A 20,963-nucleotide genomic window follows, 5' to 3' on the forward strand; every position below is an offset into this window, starting at 1 on the left:
AGGTGACAAAATATCTGAAGTCAAAGTGGAACATCTGCCAGTCCTTTGTCATGCTTTTGAATCTTGCATGACCAATTAATGCTATTGGTTATATCAAACTGAATGCACTAATGGCAAAATGCAAAATTATACAAAAGCTCACTCTTGCATTTTTCATTGACAGAACTTCCAACAAAGAAGCATCAGCTGCAGGCACTGAATCTTTTGGTCCTCCTTCTCCCAGAGGGAAACAGAGATACTTTGAAGGTCGTATTGTTATGTCTTTTTAAATAACTGCTGTTACAAAATTCCACCCCCCTTAATTCTTTTCTGTAAGTCTTCCCCACACTCTATCACCCATCATCACCAATTTGCCTTTCAAAAGGGACCACTTAGGCTCCCCATAAATGTGATGTGATGGTTGCTGAACACATGGTTCTTGCAAAACCCTGAGAACAAATAAATAAAATTTTGCGCAGTCTAAAAGGGGAAAATGATTGGTTTGAAACAGTGCCCTGGACTGCCAGAAAGATAAACAAGTGAGTCCTAGATCAAATCAAGCCTGAACAATCTCTGAAGGCAAAAATGATGAAACTGAGGCTGTCCGTCTTCAAGCACCTCATGAGAAGCAGGATTCCCTGGAAAAGACAGTACAGTGGTGCCTCACTAGACAATGATAATCTGTTCCACTGAAATCGCTGTTTAGTGAAATCATTGTCTAGCGAAAAGCATTTCCCCATTGGAATGCATTGAAACCTGTTTAAAGCGTTCTGATGGGGAACAATCGTCATTATCTAGCGAAGATCGGCCATAGGAAAGCCGCTTTGTGAACCACCGATCAGCTGTTTAAATCGCTGTTTTGCAAAGCTTAGGTCCCAAAAACACCTGTTTTGTAAGCGCGGAGGGAGCTGTCAAAATCGTTGTGTAGTGAAAATCGGTTTGCGAAGCAGGGACCAAACATTGTCCAGTGAAATTCCCCCATAGGAATTACTGTTTTGCGAATCGCTATAAGCAATCACAAAAAGTCAATGTCTAGCAAAAAAACTGTCATGCAGGGTAACTGTCTAGCGAGGCACCACTGTAATGCTGGGAAAGGTGGAAGGCAGCAGGAAGAGATGGACTGATTACCTGAAGGAAGCCACAGGCATGAATTGACAAGAGTTGAGCAGGGCAGATGAGGACAAGATATACTGGAGATTACTCCTGAGGGTCATCATAGGTCAGAGATGACTTGATGGCACACGACAACAACAGTCTCAAAATGTGGAAGATGCCTGAGCTAGCCAAATGTGGACCAGTATGGTGTAGTACTTAGAGTGAGGTTAGACTGTGTAGCTTTTCAGATGTTTTTGCACTGAAACTCCCAACATTTCTCACCATTTAGCTATGCTGGCTTGGGCTAATGGGATTAGTAGTCAAACAACACCTGGAAAGCCACATGTTGAGTTATCCTCTTGGTAATAGATCCAAATTTGAGTCTCTGCTGAGCCATGAAGCTCACTAGATAGCCTTGGGCCAGTCAGCCTGAGGTATCACAGGGTTGTTGTGTGGATAATGGGAGGAGAAGCATATGTACCCTCTCCCTGAGTTCATTGGTGAGGAGATATAAATGTTAACAAGTAATCAAAATCTATATTTCCCATAGCAATCTTCCCCAGCCTTTATCCACAAAGCTGCTCTAGAAAACTACTCTAGAATAAAGGACCATCTTAGGTTACCCATTTGCCTTTTTCCTGGAAGTAAAAGGAAGTTGGCTTTGATTTTTTTGGGGAGCAGAGTGCTTGCCCAGTTTAACCACAATACTTAAAAGTGGAACATAGTTTGTATATGTAGTTCAAGTATCTTTTTGAAGTACTGTATCAGAATGTAGTGTTTTATCTCTTCTGTGATCCTGTGCACAACTACTTTTCAAATGCTGCTTTCATTTTTCAGGCACTGCTTGAGTTTCTTCAAAGGATAATTGATCACCGAGATAAGAACAAAATGAACTTAAAGAATGTTGCCATGGTTATGGCTCCAAACCTCTTCATGTGTCGTGGTTTGGGCTCCAAGACCACAGAACAAAGCGAGTTCGTTATGGCAGCTGGGACAGCAAATGTCATGCGCCTTATGATTAAGTACCAAAACCTTCTTTGGACTGTAAGTGAGCTTATTTATTTGCTTCGCTGTCTTTGAAAAATGGCCTCAAGCAAAGAGCCACAACTAGTTTTCTCCCATAAAAAGTGGATTTCACCCAGGTCTCTTCTAGGAGGACTAAAATGACATAGAGAAACAGGGGTTTGAGGGAAATCTCTTGCTCTCTCAGAACCAACCTGAATGCCTTTATAAAACAAAGTAGGTGGAGTCAATTCAGTGCAAAAACTTTAAAGACTTTTCAAGTTACCATTTTACTGCTAAGTTTAGAGGGGGGGAATATATAGTTGTATAGTTGTTGGTCTATGGCTGAGCTGGCTGGACCTGCATAAATCAACCCACAACCCACAGATTGGATCAAAAAGACCACAACTTTATTGGTTAGAGCAGCAGTTTCCATGGCTTAAGACTGAGGATGGATCATTGGGAGACCCAAATACATTGGACCCTTGACTTACAGACGGCTTGACTTACAGACTTTTTGAGTTACAGACTTCTCTGGCTGCAAAATTTAGGTTTGACTTGCAGACTGAGATTTGACTTACAGACCAGAAAAAAACCAAAATGGAACAAAAACGGCCTGTTACGGGATTAATCGGTTTTCAATGCACTGTAGGTCAATGGAGACTTGACTTACAGACTTTTTGACTTGAGAACCACCTTCCAATACGGATTAAGTTCTCAAGTCAAGACCCCACTGTACTATCCGGTGTCAACCACCATCTCCTTCAGATGCAACTGTAGGGCCCCAGGAATGGCAGCTCCATGGAGCCCCACATGGGTGTACAGCACCACCCAAAGGGCACAACCGGGCTTCTGGCCCCTGAGCTAGGCCAGGCCGTGGCCCTGCCCACTGGCTCCCTCAAGGGGACTCTACTATAACCAGGGCGCACAGGTCTCCCACAGACCAATCTTCTACCACCTGGATCCATCCCAATACTCTAAGCCACCTGCCAACAAAATTATGACAATATTACAGAGTCATCAAGAACTCTTCTCCAAAGTGTACTTAACACTATTCCTGCTTTTGCAGCCTCTAATACAAAGGATCCCAAGAATCCTACATCATAATGATCCCGAATTGTCACATTCACCACAGCCCCGTGTGTCTATAACACAATAATGCTCCTCATAACATTATTGAAAGAAAAGCAAGGGCAGGAGGGAAGGGAAGGGAGCAATGCCTAACAGTTTTTATTTTTCCAAATAAATTGGACATTTTCCATAGAAGTAAATAAATTGCACTTGTCAACCTTAAGTTCTGTTTCAGAAGAAACGTCAGCATATTTATTAGAATAAATATATAAACATGCCACATTCTGTAACTCTAAGCTCCTTTTTTCATATACATTAATGCTAATTCAAAAGCTCAGGTTTGTCTTTCTGGGGCTTGGTGCATTCAGACAAGGAAGTCATCAAGCTATGCATTAGGAATTTCTAACTACAAAGTCTGAAGTTTCAGCACATGATTTTACACACACACACACACACACACACACACACACACACACACACACACACACACACACACACACACACACACACACATTTTTGGCAGTTGTGTGTCAGTCTGAACTGCTAGGTTTTCAGCCTCCCCAGCACAATTTGCTATGTAGATTATATTTTATGTGCAGTTATACATTTTCAGCATAGTTTGGTCATTAGAGTTATTTAGATGTTTCTGGTTAGTTCTTTCAAAAGCTGATATTCATATTGCTGACAACATCTTATATGTTTGCTTAGATTCCTACGTTTCTCGTGAACCAAGTAAGAAAGCAAAATGCTGAAAGTCAGAAAAAGGAGAGAAAAGACAGAGCGATGAGAAAGCTGTTAAAAAAAATGGCATATGACCGGGAAAAACATGAGAAGCAAGACAAGAGTGTCAATGATGTAAAATGTGTCACTGAGGTAGGCAAAGCAATAACTTATTCAGTAAATGAAGCATATGTACATTTTACCATTAAACCACACACGTGTGGTTAATTCTTTCAGACCTAATTGATCCCCTTTTATTTTCAGAATTTAAGGTAAAGTTTCATGATCTAAATTTGAATGTAAACTGTTTACCTCTTAGAAGACAAGGAAATAGAAAGCTGCTCTGTAGAAAGTAAAAACTCTTATTTCCACTTTTTTATTACAGTATTTGATATTTTATACCTCCCTTTCATGGGCGTAATGAAAAAAATATATAAAAATAATGCCATGAGAAGACAGAAGTCTAAAAACGCTAAATCATTTAAGCTTTACATGGAATTTAAATGGCTACATTGAAAAGATGAGTCGTAATCCTGTTTTGAAAAACTGGGAGAGCTCAGGCCAGTCAGAGAAGAGACCATTCCATAGTTTAGAAGTAATCCAGGAGAAAGCCTTGTCACGTATTCCTGACTTAATCTCTGCCACCAAAGTGATATTGAAAGCTTTATACAAAATGTTAAATAGCAATACGATTGTAACGGTCAATCAGTCAGTTTTAAAATATTAGCAGCAGTTTAAAACACAAGCCCTAGAAACACTCATAGAAGCAGCTATAAGAAGCAATAGCAGCAAAAACAAAAGCCGGTTTCCGTTCACTGTACAATATTCCCTGCTAATTCAGTGCTGCTCTTTTCATGTACTTGTTTTGCAGGGAGCAAATGCTGGTTTGTTTGTTCTCAATTGGTTAAATATAGCTAGAGAAAAGTTAATTATATCAAGCCTGTGTTAAGATCAGTGCAACATAAATATGGCAGAACAGAATATAAATGTGACATGTAGCAGAATACATCCCCAGTACTTGCAGTCTGTAGTGTTCTGAATACAGATTTTGTTTTCATTAGTATACACCCATTTTCAGCTGCAATCATGTTCACAAAATCTCAGTGAATTAGAGACATCTTGTGGAGGGAGGCAAAACTGCACTATTCTGAGGAATATTTTCTCTCTTTTTCTTTAGCCTATTGGCCTCGGGAGGTCAAAGAAAATATAGTGGTGGCAGCCGGGTTAATTGCTGTGCCCTATTCATGTATTGCTGTGCCCTATTCATGTATGTGAAGGGGGTTATGTGCCTAACTTCTGTACTAAAAAGAGTGCGCAACTGAAGGGAGCATAATGCTTCTCCAACTTTTATCAGTTTGTCATTGACACTTCCGGTAGCTAAACAGAGTCTGGGTAAGAGGAAGAGTTGAGGCAGGAGACGGTATGGATTAGAGACTGCTCCTGGACTGAGGCCGAACATCCTCTTCTCTCCACTACTCGTGTCTTGCTTTTGAGATGTTCCTTCGGCTTGTTGGGAAAACTATCCAAAGCACCAGTTTTTGCTAGTCTCACAAATCTTGGAAGCAATGCAGTCACTCAGCATGTTGGTTTCTCCAGAAGCTGGATGCTGTTATCATTCTGGCTTATTATGACATCCAGAGCATGTGCTAAACAATTGCTATGTGACAGGCCCTTCTTACTTCTGTGATACATGAGAAGCCCTGTGGCAGAGTGGTTACATTGCAGTACTGCAGTCAAGCCTCTGCTCATGACCTGAGTTTGATCCTGATGGACTCAGGTAGCCATCTCAGGGTTGGCTCAGCCTTCCATCCTTCTGAGGTTGGTAAAATGAGTACCCCACCTTCCTGGGGGTGAATTTTTCATAATTATGTTGTAAACCACCCAGAGACTGTTCTAGCAGGAGGTGCAGAAATTGAAACAACAACAATATTATCAGGCTGTTGTTCAAATCATTTTGATGTCTAGTCTGGTGACCAGAGGCAAACAGAGCTTTGGTACCATTACTATCACAGACCAGAATCTTATTACATGGTTATGGTAGCTTAACTCCTTCATTGTAAATTTCAGTGGCAAATTGCCACAGTTTAAAAATTTAGTGTAAGCTGTTGTGTTTGGTGTGCAGTAACAATTTGCTGTTGTGATTGGCGTACAGTATCAAATGTTTACACTAATATCTTAACTTGTTTCAGTTAGTCACTGAAATAAATGTATGCTGTGAAATTATACCAGTGGGTCTACCAAACAAGGTTCTGCCCACAATATTTAATGTATTGGCATATACCCTGAAGGAGTGCTCTTGCCCTGTGCCTTAGTTCAGTTTTGATGTGATGATGACGGGGGCAATTATGGACATTTTTTTTTACATGACATCCAAACTCTGACTTGTTCCTCTAGCATACCATATCATGAAATGTGAACCAGGCCTGTGTGAGTACCTAATTTGCTTATGGTTTGTTCTCCCTACCTCCCTACCTCAGCTGTTTTGAAGTAGCCAAGCTACTTCTGTTTTTCTTTTTTGTCTCGGAATAGAATAATTAGGGAAGTGATATCATAAAACCACCAACATGTATGCTTAGCACGTGCTCTTCTAGTACTCTAATACTTTATTTCACATTATTGGATCTTACCATATGACAGGCCAGGCAAATAGTTAGGAGTTGTAAAGGTTATCTGTGGGTTAATATTTTCATCAAATATTTTATTGCAGATGCTGGATTCTTTTTTTTTTAAATAAATATCTTTAAAGAAAAGCCCACTTATAATTTAATAAGCAAATGAGGTTTTTATTTCTTTCTAGTATGGATTTTATTCACATGTTAATATGATAGTTGAAATGCCTGGTCCATGATGTCTTGGATGTGGTGGCAAACATTTACCCATTTACCACACATCCGCCAGCGCTGCCAAAAAGACTGGGGAATGTGTAAGCACTTTGGTAAAGCATATAGAAAAAGGACAAACGCACCCCTAACAAAACCCACTTCTGCACTTTGTAGAATAATGTGCTTAACTTGAGTATTCACTATGTGATCTGTCCAAATTAATTATTCTGCACTGGGTTTTGAGAAACTTCTCAAAGCCAGCTGCAAGCTGCTATGTTCCAATTTCATTATTGCTTTGCAGGCTGATGTTCCTCAGGGAGTAATACGGGTTCAAGCGCCTCATCTTTCCAAAGTTTCCATGGCAATCCAGCTGACAGAAGAACTAAAAGCTGGTGATGTTGTTGCCAGATTCCTAAGCCAAAAAAGGTACAAGCTTGCCTGACTTTTTCTCCTAAACGCTTCATTTTTTAAAAAGTGGTGGTTTTGAACTCTACACCAAGAAGAAAAACCTAACTTATTAAATATCTCACTCCCTTGGCTCCTCTTTGTCTTAAAGAAAAAGAGAGAGAAAGAGAAGAAAAAGCTAACACTTGAAACTTAGCAACTGGTGTTTATGACAGTGATATCAGGTTGTCTATAATGAGGCATCCATGAATATACCATAGTATCTTATGAAGGTTATGAATGAACTTGCTACCTGGCTGAAGAATTTTACAAGGAGCATCTAGATGCATAGAGATCCAGTTGGTATATGTGTGTGGTGCTAGTGAGAACAGTGAAGTTGGAGATGTATTTTTTCGAGGAAAACTATTTTTGGTATCAACATACTGTGGCCCAATGTTCGGAGGCAAATTATCCCAAGTTGAGAAATCACTGTGGACATTACTAGTTCTGTGCTGAACTGCACAAAGAATGCAGCAGAAAATGTCTACAATACTTCTTTAATTTAAGGCTATTTGCCTGCAAAAAGTTATGCTGTTTATGTTATGATTGTTTGTGTTATATCTAGGCAAGGAGATTTAGACCAGTATGTTTCATATAGGCTGGAGATGACAACTGGATGCCCTATTGTTGTTTTGTACTGTGATTTCCCAGATCCTTGACCATTGAGCTTTGGTGCATTACACGTTGGCTGCCAGGTTACTTAGCCCATATACAGATCATTGATTTTTTACAGAGAGCTCTGCATTTAGTTTTTTTTTTTTTAGCCCACTGTGAGAAGAAGCCATTTCTGTTCACATGGGACTAAGCGCATCCTTGATTTTCACTTGTAGCATCTCAAGGCCACTCCTGAGGATATCTATCCTTCAGAAGCTCATTTTGAAGATGCAAGAGGAAGGCAGAGTTATTCTTCATATCCTCTTTGCAAAGCAGGATGTCTAGATCAAAATGTTTGTTTTCACCTAAAAATGATCCTATTCAGTTGTTTTAAAAATATGTAGCGCTCTAACCCTGCTTCTGCTGTTCTTGGTGGGTTGTCCTCTTACATGTGGAAAATTCCATTGTTGTTAGTCAAGAACCTGATTTTTCACAGTCCTTAGTCCTGGGAGACTCCATCTCCCAAATAATGGTGGTGTTCTCTGTAGAGCAGAAGCATCACCCTTCATGTGTAGAAAGAAGGTAATGGAACTGATGCTGGAGAAGACTGAGTCTAATAAAAAACCCTTCTTCATGTAAATACTCAACATGTTTTTGTTTTTAAAAAATTGAATAGGAATAACATTTCTTCATTATCCCAGTTCAGATACATTATGAATATACAGCTTTGTATCTGGATTCCCACTCTTGAAGCACTGCAAGCATGCAGATATTCTTGGGTCCTTGAGAAATGACCACAACCTTGCCATTTCTTAGAACAGAGAGTTGCAGATGACACCACAACTTCAGTGAATAATTCTCTTTCCACATTAATGCCACAGTCTTTGAAACATAGGTTACATGGACTTCTTAGTGGCCTGCTATCACTACATTTGATATATGTTAGGATAAAAAATTGGATTTTCTCCAGCTATGCCTTCCATTTTTTTTCTTTCAACATTTCAATATAATTTTTCAAGATAGGTAACCTGTAAATCTTCTGAGGTGAAACATCTCCCTGCTATGCCATATTAATTTTTGCTTGTTCCAAAATAAAACAATAGGGACATTTGCTCTCCCCTGCAGAAATTGAATGCACACTCTGTGTCACTGTTTTTCTAAAATGGATGCAATTGATACAGCAGATTCATTCCTTCAGAAGGAAGGTTACGCTTGTAGTGATATTACATGACTGGTGGCAGGATTAGAGGAAACGTAGCTATGCAGGTGAAGCCATTTGTATTGTTAAGGTATTTGTGACTTGTTTGCACAAATCGTAAGAACTGTTAGAATGTATTCAGCAATGCCAAAATTGTGAGAGATGTCTGAACATTATTTACATCAGTGTAAGAAAAGGTAGAACCTCACAAATGGCGTAAGTTAAGTGACTCAGTTTGAAAATGGACAGCAAGGTTATATATCTTTGTGAGTATGTAAGTTCTTCCAAGTAATTTTTTTTGCCCTTGTAACTCATTCTAGTATATGGTTCTTCTTTCTGAGATTATTTCAATAAATTAACAGATGGTAGAAAATAATGTTGGTATGCTGGCAATTTTCTGAGCTGTACAGCATTTCCTAAGCTTGTCTAGCAAATGTGTGTAGGTTATTTGATGTAGTTGCTAATCACTATGTTGTATATTTTTTAGTGGAAATGTCCATGTGCTGAAGAAAGAACAGGTGTTTTTATACGAAGTTGGAGGAAATATTGGTAAGGCTCTACATCTAGTGCCAGTTCAGACTCTCGTCATAGTGTGTGGTTATGGCCCCAGTTAACTCAGATATACATGGTGGGGATTGTTTAAATGGATGACTGTATAGAAATCTTTATCTGGATATATAAGGTTTGACTATGCAGTGTAGGGCCATAACTGTGCAGCATTGTTCTGGACCTCTACATAGGGGCATAGCATGCTGGTTCATGAGCTAGTAGAGGAAAGGAGCAAGTTATAACGGTTGGCCATGGCCATATAGTAGGAGGGCAGAATGTTTGTCCTTCTAGATGTTTCAAACTGTAAAACACCTTGGATCCCAGTTTCTGAGAGAAAGGCAAGTTATAAATCAAATAAATACATAAACCAGTAAGATAAACTCCCATAACCCCCTCGCCTTTGCAAGTGCTGTCTGGGGCTTTTAGGAATTGAAACATCTGGAGGGTCCAGAGGTTCTCCACCTTGCCAAGATGAACAGTGAGGAGTAAGTGTTGATTGGCTTTTCAGTCAGAACTGATGTGCAGCACAGTTTAGAGAAGGGTGTGAATCTCTCAGCCTCACAGAGAAGCCAAGAACAAACCACTATTCTTCATCGTGGTCTTCTGTGAATGCACACAAAAGGGTTAACCCAGTGCCAGTGTTGGTCCTCTCAGAACATTCTCGAGCTTTAAGAGAAAAGTAACAAGTTTAAGACTACCTATACCGCGCATGCTCCGCCTGCTCCAGCCTCAGTTCCATTTTTCCGCCTAGCGATTTGGAACCTCTCGCTTCGAGCTCTTAATACTTTAGCTTCTGACTGATTTTTTTCTGGAATTTTGACCTTGGATTGCTCTGACTTTGAGAACTTTCTCCCTCCATGACGTGGACTGTTCTCTGGCTCCTCTCTGTTTTGGATTTTCCCTTCACTTCGGACTTTCCCACCTTTTTTCCTGCCCTATTAACGGCTACTAGTAAGACTTTCAGCTTTTATGTCCCCCCTCAGGGCCCTTTAACCATTGTGTTGTGTGCTCTAGGAAGATCCCCCACCAAGACGGGCATGATCGTTGCCTTTTCTGTTTAGGCGAATCGCACATCGCTAAGTCTTGTAGGCATTGTAAAGCCTTCACTAAAGCTGCGCTGAAAGCTAGGCAACAGCTTCTTAAGTACCACCTGTGGGAATCTACTTTGGCTTCTACCAAACCTTCTGATCTGGAAATGGCCTCACCTTCGGCCACCCCTCGATCTGAATCTGAAACTTCCATTCATTCGGTTGTCTCCGACGTCACAAAACCTCCTAAAAAAAGCGACCTCTTCAAAGAAATCCGCTTTGACGTCGAAGTCTTCTGCTGCTGCTACATCGAAACATGTGAAGCAAGCAAAGGGGAAGGCTCCTGTTAAAACTAAGGAACCTCCCGTTCAACTTCCACCTATTTCTGAGACTTTACCATCACCTATTTTGGAGGATTCGTTGAGAGACCATGAATCCTTGTCGGAGGCAGCCCCATTGCTCCCTCCTCGACAAGTTGAGCCTTCTCTACCGGCTGGCGTTTCATCTCCAACGCTGAGTCAGCTTGCTGGAGCTACTGCAGGCTTGACTTCTGCCCCGCACAGCCCAATGCCTCTTGGGCAGGGGTCCTCGGTCTTGTCAGCGTGTTCGAGGTCGAAATCCCCTCGAAAAAAGCGCTTGTTGAAGAGAAAACACCGCTCTTCGACTCGACGTCAATCCAAGCACCGACGTCGACATAGGTCCCCAGATTCTGAGGACTCCGATAGACCAAGGGCTAGTCATCACCATCGATGTTGACGGGACTATAGCTCCTCCGATTCTTCTTCTTCCACGTCAACTGATCGATGTCAAAAGCATAAGAAGGTGAAACATGTCTACATTTCTTCTTCTTCTGAGTCTCCACGTCCCCGCCGCCGCCATCGACGTCGCCGGGTCATCATCGAAGTTTCAAGGGCTCCAATACCACCCTCTGCAGAACCTATTCCATCCACATCAACAGCCCCTATTTCTTCACAACAAACTCATTTTTTAAATCTCGACGTCGAGAGAATCTCTCGCAAAAGGAAGCAAGATGTTTTTTCCTTGGATCCAGATGAGGTTTCTTCGGTAGCATCCTGATTCTGAGCAAAAGCTTCTGTCGCAACCTTGCCAAAGAGACCTGCCTGAGGTTGTTGGCTGTGATACAGGTGATCCACCTGCTTCGTCTCCCTCAGAGGATTTTTCCTCCTATTCTCAGATGCTCTCAAGACTAGCAAGGGTTCTGAAATTGGAAATAGACCAGCCTACACCTCCTGGGGAGGACCTTATTTTTGGTGACATCAGTCAAGAAAGGTCTCCTCCTCCAAGTCTCACCTTTGTCCCAGTAAAAATGGACATTATAAAAGAGTTCTGGGAGCAGCCTTCCACCTCTCCTTCTATTTCTCGTCGTACAGAGAATCTTTATCGTGTTCACGGCAGTGACACGAAATTCTTACTCAAACATCCAATACCGAATTCACTCATTGTGGAAACGAGTTGTACTAAGCCCTCTGGAAAATCACATGTTACTCCCAATAACAAGGAGGGTAAAAAGTTAGAGCTCATTGGAAGAAAAATCTACTCCTTAATTTCTTTGCTCCTAACAGATCATCAATTATCAAACTGCCTTAGGAGCTTACCAGAAACAGCTTTGGCTCAAAATTCTGCCTGGTCTCAAAATGACCCCTGAAGACGTTCGGCAGGGTTTTCTAAATTCCTATGAGGAAGCTCAGACTGTATCCAAACATCAGAGATTGTCCACCAGGCATGCGGCTGAGACTGCTGCCAGGGTTCTTATGTCAGCTGTCACTATTCACAGACATGCATGGCCGAGGTCTGCAGACATCCTAGAGGACGTCAAGACCAAGGAAGAGAACCTTGCCTTTGACGCTACCGGACTATTCAATGAAAAAGCTGACAATCATTTGGAGGACCTCCATAAGGCAAAGAAGACTGCCAAATCTTACTCTATCCAGACATAACCTAGGTGTAAAAAATTTCACTGGAGAAGGTCTTACGCTCAATATCAGCAATCTTCACAACAGTACAGACCTTACAAGAACATACCTCAGCAAAGAGCATCTCAGGCTTCTTCCTCCGCTCCCAGTTATCGTCCTCCACAATCCCAGCATAGGCAATCCTATAAGCTGCCTGCCAAAAAATCAAAACAGTATCTTTGACTCTGTCATAAACATAAACAAAAATCCCATCACCACACAGCTTCAATCATTTCTGGAAAACTGGTCCGCCATCACAAACGACTCATGGGCATTAAAAATCATCCAATTGGGCTACCGACTGGAATTTATAGAATTTCCTCCCTTAGGGTTCGTAAGTCATACATCTTTCGACCCCGCTTTGGAGAAGGAAGTTCTGTCGCTTCTAGAAAAGGACGCCATTCAACCTGTCCCAATCACAGATCTAAAAAATGGTTTCTGCTCCCGGTACTTCGCCATGCCAAAGAAAGGTGGAGGTATAAGACCTATCCTCAACCTAAGAATCCTAAACACTTACCTGCACCCACGACGCTTCCAGATGGTAACCTTGGAGTCCATCCTCCCTCTGCTGAAGAAAAACAACTGGTTTGTGGTGGTGGATCTGAAGGATGCATACTTCCATGTGACCATCCATCCAGATCATCGCAAGTACCTTTGATTCAAGGAACCATTTATCAATTCCTAGCCTTGCCCTTTGGACTTTCAACAGCTCCCAGGATATTTACAAAAATCATGGCACCTGTGGCAGATTACCTACGCCTCAAAGGTATCCACATCTACCCTTATATAGACGATTGGCTGGTGGTCTCCCCATCCAGGGCTCAGGCCCTGAAATACACAAAATTCATTCTACAGTTACTGCCAAAGCTAGGACTCACCATCAACACAGAGAAGTCACATCTCGAACCATCCAAGATAATGCATTACATCGGGGCATGTCTAGATGCCATCAGGGATCAAGTTTTTCTGCCCAAAGATCAGATTCGAACGATACGCAAGGCTCTCAGGAAGTTTTGGCCAAGGGCCCGTGTGAGAGCAAAACATGTTCAACACCTGTTAGGCCTTATGGCCTCCACCACTCCGGCTCTGGCACACGCGCATCTCAAACTGCGGTCCCTGCAGTCTTGGTTCCTGGCACTCTTCAATCCCATGATGGACAGCCAGACAAAACGTCTCCAGAGCTTGTAAAACAACTCCAGTGGTGGAACTATCTTCCACATCTGAGGGTGGGCAGACCCTTTCGACCCCTCCAGCTTACTGTGCAAGGTGACAACAGATGCCAGTCCGACAGGATGGGGAGCTCACTGCAGACGGCACAAGGTTCATGCTCTCTGGTCTGCTCAAGAAAGAAACCTCCACATAAACCGTCTGGAGATCATAGCGGTCATCAAGGCTTTCAGAGCTTTCCTTCCCATGGTGCAGAGTCGTGGTGTCCAGTTAGTAACAGACAACACCACGACCATGTACTATATCAACAAACAAGGAGGGACATGCTCAGGATCGCTTCTTTACCTTGCCGTGCATCTGTGGGAGTGGTGCTACCAACACCATGTCTATCCTGTAGCGATTCATGTAGCCACAACAGACAATGTGTTAGCAGACCAGCTGAGTCGCCTCACACGTCAAACACACTAGTGGGAAATGAACACCCAGGTTTTCCAGGACCTCTGTCACCTGTGGGGGACGCCATCTGTGGACATCTTCGCCTCTCATCACAATGCAAAGTGCGCCAAGTATGCATCGAGAGCCAGTCTGGGCAAGGACTCGTTGGGGGACGCATTCATGATCCCGTGGAATAAAGGACTCCTTTACATGTTTCCTCCTCTTCCTTTAATACAGAGGTCTCTAGCGAAGCTTCGTTACTCACTTGTGGGGGCGATCTTCATAGCACCATACTGGCCTCGGCAGGTGTGGTTTCCGACGTTAATGAGGATGGCCTCAGAGTTCAAAAGACTGGCAATGTTACCAGATCTTTTGACTCAGGATGCAGGCAGAGTGTTTCACCCAGATGTGGACACTCTGCATCTCACGGCGTGGAGGATCTCCCCGAGATCAAAGAGGTGTTAGATCGGGCAAAGAAACCCTCCACTGCTGTCCTCTATAGTTATAAGTGGAGAAGCTTTTTGAAATTCACTGAGGCCAGGGGTCTTGTTCCATCCCGTGTCTCTTTCTACGTTACTACAATATCTACATTATCTGTTTGATTTCAAGTTATCCCTTTCTACTATTAAAGTTCACCTAGCTGCAATCATTTCTTTCCAACCTAAGGATTCCAATTCATTACGCCTGTTCTCCCATCCTACCGTTAAAGCTTTTCTCAAAGGACTCACTAATCTGAGACCACCAGTTCGACCACCAGTTCCGCAGTGGTCCCTCCAGTTGGTGTTGCATGCCCTTACTTGTCCTCCCTTTGAACCAATGGCTACGTGTGACCTCAAGATGTTATCTCTTAAGTCTTTATTTCTTGCGGCCATCACTTTTGCCAGACGGGCGAGTGAACTTGCTGCCCTTCGTTCTGACCAAACCCTTTCTACAATTTTTCAAGGACAAAGTTCTATTACACCCTGATGTCTCCTTTCTTCCAAAGGTGGTTTCAGACTTTCACCTCAACCAGCCTTTACTGCTTCCCACTCTTTTCTCCGAACCTACAAATGACACCGAGCGCATGCTCCACACTCTGGATGTCAGGAGGGCTCTAGCCTTCTATGTCTCTAGAGCCAGGGACTTTAGGTCATCCAATAGACATTTCATCTGCTACTTTGGGAAAAAGAAAGGTCTCCCAGCATTGTCTTCAACGCTCTCCAGATTGTGGCTTGTCTCCACAATCTCACTTGCTTATGAGCTTCAGCATAAGACTCCACCTGAAGGATTCCAGGCTCATTCCACCAGAGCCATAGCCTCTTCGACTGCCCTTCTGCATGGCATTGATGTGCCTGACATCTGCAGGACTGCCACTTGGTCTAGTGTGTCCACCTTCATCACTCACTACAGGCTAGACCTGAGGGCTAAGAAGGAGACGAGTTTCGAGAGAGTGGTGTTGACGTCTGTCCTCCAGTGACAGCCCACCATCCAGTGAGTAAGCTTGCTAATCACCCTTTTGTGTGCATTCACAGAAGACCACGATGAAGAAAGAGAGGTTACTTACCTGTAACCATGGTTCTTCAAGTGCTCATCTGTGAATTCACACAACCCCACCCTGCCTCCCCTCTATCTGTCACTGGCTGTATCTAGCTCATGCTCAGGTACGTGTGGTGGATAAATGGAACTGAGGCTGGAGCGGGCGGAGCATGCGCGGTATAGGCAGCCTTAAACTTGTTACTTTTCTCTTAAAGCTCGAGAATGTTCCGAGAGGACCAACGCTGGCGGCTGGGTTAACCCTTTTGTGTGAATTCACAGATGACCACTTGAAGAACCATGGTTACAGGTAAGTAACCTCTCTTTTTCTTTTTCCACTGAAATTTTCCTGCACAAGATCCCTCTGTCCCTCACCTGGGCATATCTCATGGGAAATATTGGGGATTTTCTTGGAAGTTATTTGCTCATTTTTTTTTTTCCTGCAAGAATTGCCAAGCTGCAGAACATTATTATTATAATTGAATTTGAATTTGCAAAACAGTAGGTGAAAATGGTGAGAAACAGAGAAGGAAGAATAAGACAGGGTTGTCTTTTTTGTGGGAAGCTTGGACATCTCATTGACACAGGGAAAGTCTTGGCAGGAAGTTGTGGCATAGCAGGGCTCAGAAGAAGCACAAAAAACAAATCATTTTAGTATTCTTTACAGACTTAATCTAGAGGCAACCCCTTCCATACACTCCCATGTTGTCTTTGATTCCTCACCACCCCCACCACCTATTGTGCATGGTTCATCAGGAGACTACATTTTTTTAAGGGGGCAGATTTTTAAGTAATCATTACATGATCGCAACTGCGAAGACAGTGCAGGTAAAGAGGGCCCAGAAAGGAATTTTGAGTACCCAGAAGCACCATGTTTAAAGTGACCTTCCTTAGATTCCACGGGTACTCAGGGGTACCAGGCATGGAAAAGGGACAGAGGTATGGGTGCGCCACAGTGGACTTGCCCAACCAGTGGCATATGGCTTGGGTGCTGATGCTGACATGGAATTCCCCCAGATGCCTCTGTCATGAGCCTAAGTGCCAGTTGACTCAAACAGTGAGATTTTAGGAACAGCAAATCTGTCATTACGTCCTCAGCTCCAGCAGGGCTCCTCCAGTACTACAAATCCCAGCAGTCCAGGCCAGCAGAGCTAGTTAGAAACCACTGGTCTAGGAGAACTTCCAGTGCTCTAGTGGTAATAGGGATGGATACTATACAGTATTGCAAAAGGCAGCACTTACTTCCTGCCCCCACATAGTAAGGGAGCTTGGGACATCTCTGGATTGTGATGGTGAGACAGAGGTGTACCCTAAGTGTTTCCTTCTCATAGCTTGCCCAGAAAGAACGACTCCTTGAAAGTGGGATTGTTGGAGAGTTCAATCAGATGATAATCCTCCACCTTGTTTCTAACCCAGTTTAAGAGTTACAAAACGTTAAGCCCTTGTTGTGTATCAAAGCTGGGAACTTGCATCTATAATTCTGCTGTATTCATGAACTGATGCACATTGACTGCAGACTAGATTTCATGGTGATCAGTGGGGTTACTGCATGATAAACTGTGTGTCGGATAACAACTTTATTTGGCTATAAAATTTGTGACTTTACATAGTGATTGCTTTCCCCTAACAGGTGAACGGCGCCTAGATGAGGAAACGTACATGAAGGATTTGCACCAACTAAACCCAAATGCTGAATGGGTTATAAAATGTAAAAATTGCTGAACTCATGAATCAAAGAAACTGCTACTGTAGACTGATTTTTGTAACACTATAATGTTCAGATGCACCAAAATAAAAGGGCAGTGTGTTCATCAGTTTAACACTGCCAAGGGGTATTTTTAGTACTACAGGTGGCTTTGAAGAAGTCTGCTTGTATTTATCCCCATTCAATGTGAGCTACCGTAGCAAGACCAATAGGGCTTCCTTCCTTCCTTCCTTCCTTCCTTCCTTCCTTCCTTCCTTCCATCCTTCCATCCATCCATCCATCCATCCATCCATCCATCCATCCATCCATCCATCCATCCATCCATCCATCCATCCATCCATCCATCCATCCATGGGAATGGGGGACCGTTGTGCCTTTGGTATGGTCCCATCTAACCGTTTTTACTTCCTGGTTGCTCATTTAATCATTTTTTTAAAAAAAAGAGGACCTTTTTTTCTTAACAAAAACATTTATAAACAAGGCATGGAAAAAAATTCTTCAGTGCTCGGTGCCCTCAGAATATGGTGGTTGCAGGACATCCAGAAAAGGGGCAGTGGGTGCAACATGCAAGTGCACTAGTAGATAACCTCCTTATTTATTCAGGTCACACAACCTGATGATCCTTCACTGCCTCCAGGAATACATTTCTGTGAAGAACATAATTTGAACACCCTAAATTAGCTCTCTTTACCCGACAGCGATTCCCTTGATCAGGATGGCAGAAAAATTGGGTGTTATTTGAAGTGGTGGTATTTCTTCTGTTGTATTTAAAAGTAAAATCTACATTTTTACTGCTATGAATGCACCTGTCTTAATTTTTTGAGAGTTGTACATGGGAAAATTCTAGGCAACAAAGGGATATATAGAAAGAGTTTTATCATGTGTGTTCTTTGAACAAATAAATTTAGGAAGTGGGATGAATGTAGGGAAGAAAAAAATACAAAATTATGTGTTGTTTGCATAGATTCTCTTGGGTAAACGCCTGAAAATTTTTGTGTTTTTTATTTATATAGAGATATATTGGAAAAGAAAAAAAATTTAAGGGCCCCACATAGGATATGAATGCTATGCTCGATTTAATTGAGCTTGTCAGTGAAGGTGGAGAAATCATTCATTATAAACCAGCCAGAATGCTTTACTATATGTCCATTATGGACATAATGTATATAAAAAAGAAATAACTCATAATAGTTTGTCACCCGTAAACAATCACCCTGATGCTTGCAATGCTTTATTCAACATCTTCTGTCATTGTTTCACATTACAAGGAGATTAACCTGGATGAATATCACACCATTAAAATTACAGCCATTTTAATGTCCCCTGACAATGCTTCTTCAAGTGTTCTCTCCATGACAAAGTTGCTACCAAAAATTATTCACTTGTTTAAGATATACATGGTTAACATTATTTTAAAATGAGTATTTCCCCCACAGTTCATCCACTAGGAAAAGTGCAGCAAACAGGTGTGCATTTACAGTAATTTGGACTTGCTGCAAATGAACCACAGTAATAGATCCATAATGATATATGAATGCCTGAACATAAAACGAGATCAATAGAATTGAACTTGATAGAAACGGAGTGAAAATAACAGTTTTCTCTGGAAGTGTGCAACACATAACAAACAGTTGAGAGTTGAAGGAAGACTTATGTGCAAGATCTTTTTCATGCAAGAATGTTCTGTGTCCTGTTTCAGGCATCTCCAGGGCTCGAATATCTCCTGTCAGTTGGTGTTCACAAAATTGAACTAGATAGACCAAGAGTCTGACTCAATATAAGGCAGTTTCCTGTGTTTTTAAATGTATTGATGTTGGATGCAGGTTTTAGGGATGTATCCATTTTCTTCATATAAGTCTTCTTACCATCCACAACCATCTAGATGTGTTGAGTTGCACTCCATCACCTTTAGACATCATGGGGATTCAATCTGGGAATGATGAGAATTGCAATTCTACACATTTGACAGGTCCAGATTGGGGAAGGCTGTTAGATAGGAGGTAGCGCTTGTCTGACTTTGTGATGAAGACAGAGAAGTGCCGCCCCTGTTCCCAGGGCCCTCTAATTTCCTAGTGTAACTTCATTTTAGGGGTTGCCTCCAAGTAGTGAAAAGGGTTATATGAACACTCTGAATAATCAAAACAGAAGCACTGTCACCACGAACGAGCTGATGCTTGGATGAGAATTACCAGTTGGCATTTCAGGTCTGTTAAGCGGCGCAATTAGAACCCTGTTGTGACCTGTTAACTAGCTAGCAGTTCCTTATATTTCTGTCTCTACTGCAGCATCTTACGTATTTGTTAGCAGTAGAGTTGGGAAAAGTTACATTATTAGACTATAACTCCTAGTATCCCCAGCAGCACAGCCAGTGGCTGGATATTTTGGGACATCTAGTCCAATAAAATCTGATTTGTCTAAACTGTAGTTAGAAGTTTATGCTTGCCTTGCCCCTCCATCCTCGAATAGTATGCAGTGGTAGGCTTGACTTACATCTAGTAAGATTTGCCAGGAAAACGGGATCCACCAGCAGAATAGGTTCTCTTTTCAGGCACCCTATTTCCCAAAATCTATGCCTGAAAATTGAAGGATTGTCTGAGGCTGATTGAGGAGGGGAAGGGGGAGGGAAAAATCCCAGTGTACAAAATAAAATTTATTTGCTCATTCTGGATATTATAAACCCCTCCCCAGCAAAACAAGAGATTTAAAATTCATCTAAAAGTTTTGTTATAGTCCTTAGCTGCTCCAACCAAGAATGAGTTATAAAGAGAAACCTAGACATGCTGTTACTAAGAACAGCTGTAGTTCTTAGTAGCAGTAATTAAAAACAAAAACAAAAATAAATTGCAAATGGCCTGTAGATTTGAGGGTTTTTATATATATAACTTAATTGCTGAGTTAGTGCCATTATCTTTTTATTTCTGTTTGGAAAGCTTTTATACTTAAATGAATGAACTTTCTCAATGCTGTTTTAATTTGAATTATTAGATGTGTATATAATGTATACATAGAAGATTCACTGACTAGTTATTGAATCAGCTAATTTGTTTTGTTTCTGCCATTATGTAGATTTGTATATAAAATTACATGAAACAAGTTGATCTGTGTTTTTTTTCCCTTGTACTTGTTACCTTGAGAACATCACTGGGGCTTTGAAACCAAAAAGCTATGCAAAGATTCTCCTTTGTTCTGAAACTAATGCTGCATGTGTGAGGTACCTAGCATAAAATCTAGCATAATGCTAATCTATTGCAGCTCTCTGATAGTGTGGTTTTAATAAGGTGTGTTTAATGAGTTTAAACTATAATTTTAATTAGAGTGGTGTCTGTTTATTTTAAAAGCCACCTGGAGAAAAAGGCAAAATTGAAATAAGTCTGCTGGATTGCGCTTTTATGCAAATAGTAACACAAAGATTCTTGTGGTACAGTGATTAAATTGCAGTATTATAGCCAAGCTTCTGCTCAAGACCTGAATTAGATCCCAGTGGGCTCAGGTAGCCAGCCAGCTCCAGGTTGACTCAGTCTTCCATCCTTCTGAGTCAGTAATAATTAAATTGTAAACCATCTAGAGAGTGCTTTAAGTGCTATGGGGTGGTATATATGCAGCACACTTTGCTTTATATGCAGCCCTGCAGGCATGCAAACCTGCATTGTACAACAGGTTGTACCATGG

The 20,963-nt window shown here is 41.8% G+C and overlaps 1 protein-coding gene across 5 annotated transcripts in view; it reads left to right on the forward strand.

The window, feature by feature from the left end:
* The window catches only part of ARHGAP18 (Rho GTPase activating protein 18), a 107,009-nt gene extending 86,622 nt beyond the window's left edge, over positions 1-20,387 (forward strand). For 3 of the 5 annotated variants that reach the window (XM_078383375.1, XM_020790731.3, XM_020790733.3), the window contains exons 10-15: positions 164-246; positions 1,912-2,118; positions 3,856-4,020; positions 6,991-7,115; positions 9,413-9,474; positions 17,220-20,387. In XM_078383375.1, the coding sequence (XP_078239501.1) occupies positions 164-246; positions 1,912-2,118; positions 3,856-4,020; positions 6,991-7,115; positions 9,413-9,474; positions 17,220-17,311 (734 nt within the window). In that variant the 3' untranslated portion in view covers positions 17,312-20,387. Of the gene's footprint in view, positions 1-163; positions 247-1,911; positions 2,119-3,855; positions 4,021-6,261; positions 7,116-9,412; positions 9,475-17,219 lie in introns of those variants that run through there. The other 2 variants (XR_013540629.1, XM_072996851.2) reach the window with 2 other exon arrangements.
* The last annotated feature ends 576 nt before the right edge of the window (positions 20,388-20,963 follow it).

This window comes from Pogona vitticeps, chromosome 1, assembly GCF_051106095.1.
Source record: "Pogona vitticeps strain Pit_001003342236 chromosome 1, PviZW2.1, whole genome shotgun sequence".
Lineage (NCBI taxonomy): Eukaryota > Metazoa > Chordata > Lepidosauria > Squamata > Agamidae > Pogona > Pogona vitticeps.